The sequence below is a fragment of the Carlito syrichta genome, unplaced genomic scaffold (assembly GCF_000164805.1).
Source record: "Carlito syrichta isolate Samal-C Ts95f unplaced genomic scaffold, Tarsius_syrichta-2.0.1 Scaffold143754, whole genome shotgun sequence".
Taxonomy (NCBI): Eukaryota; Metazoa; Chordata; class Mammalia; order Primates; family Tarsiidae; genus Carlito; species Carlito syrichta.
The window spans coordinates 35445-38915 of NW_007087850.1; the positions used below are offsets into that span (position 1 = coordinate 35445).

The 3471-nt window shown below is 63.3% G+C and overlaps 1 protein-coding gene across 1 annotated transcript in view; it reads left to right on the forward strand.

Annotated features, from left to right (window-relative positions):
- The window catches only part of LOC103251709 (dual specificity mitogen-activated protein kinase kinase 2), a gene marked incomplete at its 3' end in the record, with an annotated part of 24939 nt that overhangs the window by 15149 nt on the left and 6319 nt on the right, over window positions 1-3471 (forward strand). The window contains exons 3-5 of the mRNA XM_021708701.1: window positions 1361-1438; window positions 2418-2469; window positions 2543-2667. Coding sequence (XP_021564376.1) covers window positions 1361-1438; window positions 2418-2469; window positions 2543-2667 — 255 coding nt within the window. The remainder of the gene's footprint in view (window positions 1-1360; window positions 1439-2417; window positions 2470-2542; window positions 2668-3471) is intronic.

The window sequence follows — 3471 nt, forward strand, 5'->3', positions numbered from 1 at the left end:
CCCAGACTGGAGTGCAGTGGCTGCTCCCGGCCACCGCAGCCTCAACCTGCTGCAGCCTTGTCTTTTGACGTTTTAATAGAGACAGGGTCCCGCTCTGTTGCCCAGGCTGGTTCAAACTCCTGGCCTCAGGCAGTTCCCGGCTCGGTCTCCCAAAGAGCTTGGGTTGAAGATGGGAGCCACCGTGGCCAGCCAGTCTCTTCAGCCTAGAGCTGGTTGAGAGTCATGCCTGGGCTCCAAAGGCCTCCGAGCGTGCTGGGTTTTCTAGAACTCCCCAGGCCTTTCTCACTGAGCCTCGCCAGGCAGAAGCGGCCAGAGAAGGGAGACCCCGGCATCCCTGAGTCCTAGGGCTTCTCTCCCAGCCCCTGCCCCACGTGAAGCAGAGGGCATCCTGGGGAGGCCAGGCTGGTACAGAAGTCCTGGAGGGCACAGTGGGCAGAGTGTGGCCCCCGCCCGTCTCTCCAGCCTCAGTTTCACCTTGCTCTCTGTCAAGCCCAGAGGAGACGCCTGCCAGGTGTGTGTTGGTCCGAACCTGGCGTGCGTGCCACTACCTCACATCCTGGGGAGGCCCGGTGGCTCCTGGGGTTTGGTCCCCAGGTTTGCTGCGAGGTGGCCTTGGGCAAGGCCCTGAGCGTCTGTTTGGGGCCACAGCCACGGGGCAAGGGGGACCAGTGGGCCAACTCGTCGTGGGTCCCCTGCGGGGCGTCCGGCCCAGCAGCAAAGACACTACAGGATGTGGGGAGAGATGGTCAAGGTGCTGCCGCGTCCCTGCTGGCCTCATCGGGTGTCACTTCTCCAGGGCATGTGCCAGGCACCAGTCCCGCTCGGACCCGCCTTTCCCACAGGGGGGCCGGGGTTGGGCGAGGGCCGGGGCCCAGCGATGAAGCCCTGGGGGGATCTGGTCAGGCGAGCGGCGACCTGCCTCTTCCTCCTTCCTGGAGCACCTCTGGCACTACATCGCGGCCTCATTCCCGCCCCAGTCATCTGGGGAATGAACTTCAGGCCTGAGAAGCCACGTCCGGCCCTGGCGACCTCCCACGCTGTACAGAGCCTGGTGGGCCCCGAGCATGCTGCTCCTGGTGGTTGTCACCAGAGCAGAGCTCCAGCCAGGGCGACCTCCAGAAGGCTCAGTCACACGCCAGCTCAGGGAAGGGCGTTCTGGCCTCCGGGCCGGTCCTCCATCTCCCACTATGATGTGCGTCCTGAGGGCAGAGGGGCCCGCAGACACCCTGCTCTCGGCCAGGGGTTCAAGTTTGGCTCTGCTCCGCACTGGGGTAAGAGAGGCTTCATCTTGCTGCCAGCCACCGTGGCCCCTTCCCGGCCAAGAGTCAGAGTGTCCATTTCTCCTTTCTTGCAACCCCAGGACGGTGGTTCCCTGGACCAGGTCTTGAAGGAAGCCAAAAGGATTCCTGAGGAGATCCTGGGGAAAGTCAGCATCGCGGTAAGTCCCTCGCGGGTTTCCTTGCTCGGCAAGGCCATTCTTGCATCTGCCTCTCCCACATGGGTTCCAGGAGCCTCTCGGGGCCTGTGGCGGGGGCTAGCGTGGTCCCACGAAGAGCGGCCAGAGCGGTGTCCACCGACCACAGGACTTTAGTGAGAGATGTCCCATCTGCTGAGTGAGATGTTGGCCCTTGGCCCTTGGGATTCTGTGCGCCCACGTCTGGGACCTTGTGGTTGAGGGCCGGCTCTGGGCGGACCGGAGGCCCCGCCCCCTCATGGAGGGGGTGGCAGAGCTGACTGGCAGCCGGTACTGGGCGGAGCTTGTCATGGGAAGGCGGGGCCTGGGCAGGATGCGGGCCCCAGGGCCTCCCCGACCTCCCCGCCCTCCCCCAACTGCTGGGGACCGGTATCTCTGCCACTGCGTCTGCAGCATGGCAGCTTAGAGAGCAGAGGGTCTCTGCTGCTTCTGAAAGCCTGCCCCCCTCCCGTGGGATGGCACATGGCCGCCTGGCACTCAGCACTCACATTTCAGTAGCGTTTCCATAGGCGTTTCAGGTAGCTGCTGTCACGTTGCTTGTTTCACTTCCCGGGACTGGCCCTTCAGGGTGCGGCGGGGTGGGATGGCCCCCAATCCTTTCCGGCCGGAGGGCCCATAGCACGGGCCCCAGGACCCACAAGCACCACCTGACGGTGCCTGTCGGGCTGATGGCCAGGTACTCGGACCCTGAGTCTCAGGGGACCTGGGCCACTTACCCTGTTAGCTCAGCCCCCTTCGCTCTGAGCAGGCAGGAGTAGCACTCATCGTGCGGGCACGGCCGTGGGAGCTCGCGGGCGCTGTGCCAAGGGCCGGTGCCGCCCGCCTCGCTCTTCCCCCCCGGGCCAGCCTTCCGCCACATGCCCCTTGCTCAGGCCGACCCGGGGCCTGGCCCTCGCGGCCATGTCCCGCTGACCCTGTCCCGCTGACCCTGTCGTGCCCCCAGGTTCTCCGGGGCCTGGCGTACCTCCGGGAAAAGCACCAGATCATGCACCGAGGTAAGCGGGCGGGGCCCCGCGGGCCGGGGTGGGCCACACAAGACCAGCCTCCCCACCGCCTGACCGTCCCCAGACGTGAAGCCTTCCAACATCCTGGTCAACTCCCGCGGGGAGATCAAGCTGTGTGACTTCGGGGTGAGCGGCCAGCTGATCGACTCCATGGCCAACTCCTTCGTGGGCACGCGCTCCTACATGTCGGTGAGTGGCCGCGTCCCACAGCCCGGGCGCACGCGCCTCCTGCCACCAGGGCGGCCCCTCCACCAGGGGTCCAGGAAGCCCACGCTGCCCAGCGCCTACATTTCATCTGCTGGAATTCTCGTTTCCACCCTGGCCCACTTAGGGTGTCTGTCTCTCTGGCGGTGCCTACCTGGTCCCTTTCTACGGGTGGTAAAAAGCCAGTCAGAGCCTGGACAGCTTCGTGAGACCCCACTCCTAAAAAAGCAATTAAAATGAGCTGCTCAGCCTTAGATCAGGCTGAAAGAAAAAAAAATGAGCTGAGCATGGTGGTGTGTGCTACTTGGGAGGTTGAGGCTGGTGGATCGCTTCAGCCCAGGAGGTTGAGGCTGCAGTGAGCTGTGATCACACCACACTGCAGTCCAGCCTGAGTGACAGCCAGACCTTGTCTCCAAAAAATTAAATTAAATTAAATTCCAAGGCTGGGTGCTATGGCTCATGCCTGTAATCTCAGCACTTTGGGAGGTGGAGGCTGGACAGTCGCTTGAGGCCAGGAGTTCAAGACCAGCCTGAGCAACATAACAAGACCTCATCTCTACAAAAGATTAAAAAGTGAGCTGGGCTCGGTGGCTCAGCCTGTAATCCCGTGCCTTTGGGAGGCTGAGGTGAGTGGATGACCTGAGCCCGCGGGTTGGTGACCTGCCTGGGCAGGCGAGACCTCATCTCTACAATAAAATCAAAAAATTAGCCAGAAGCCGGGCTCAGTAGCTCAGCCTCTAATCCCGCGCCTTTGGGAGGCTGAGGTGAGTGGATGGCCTGAGCCCGCGG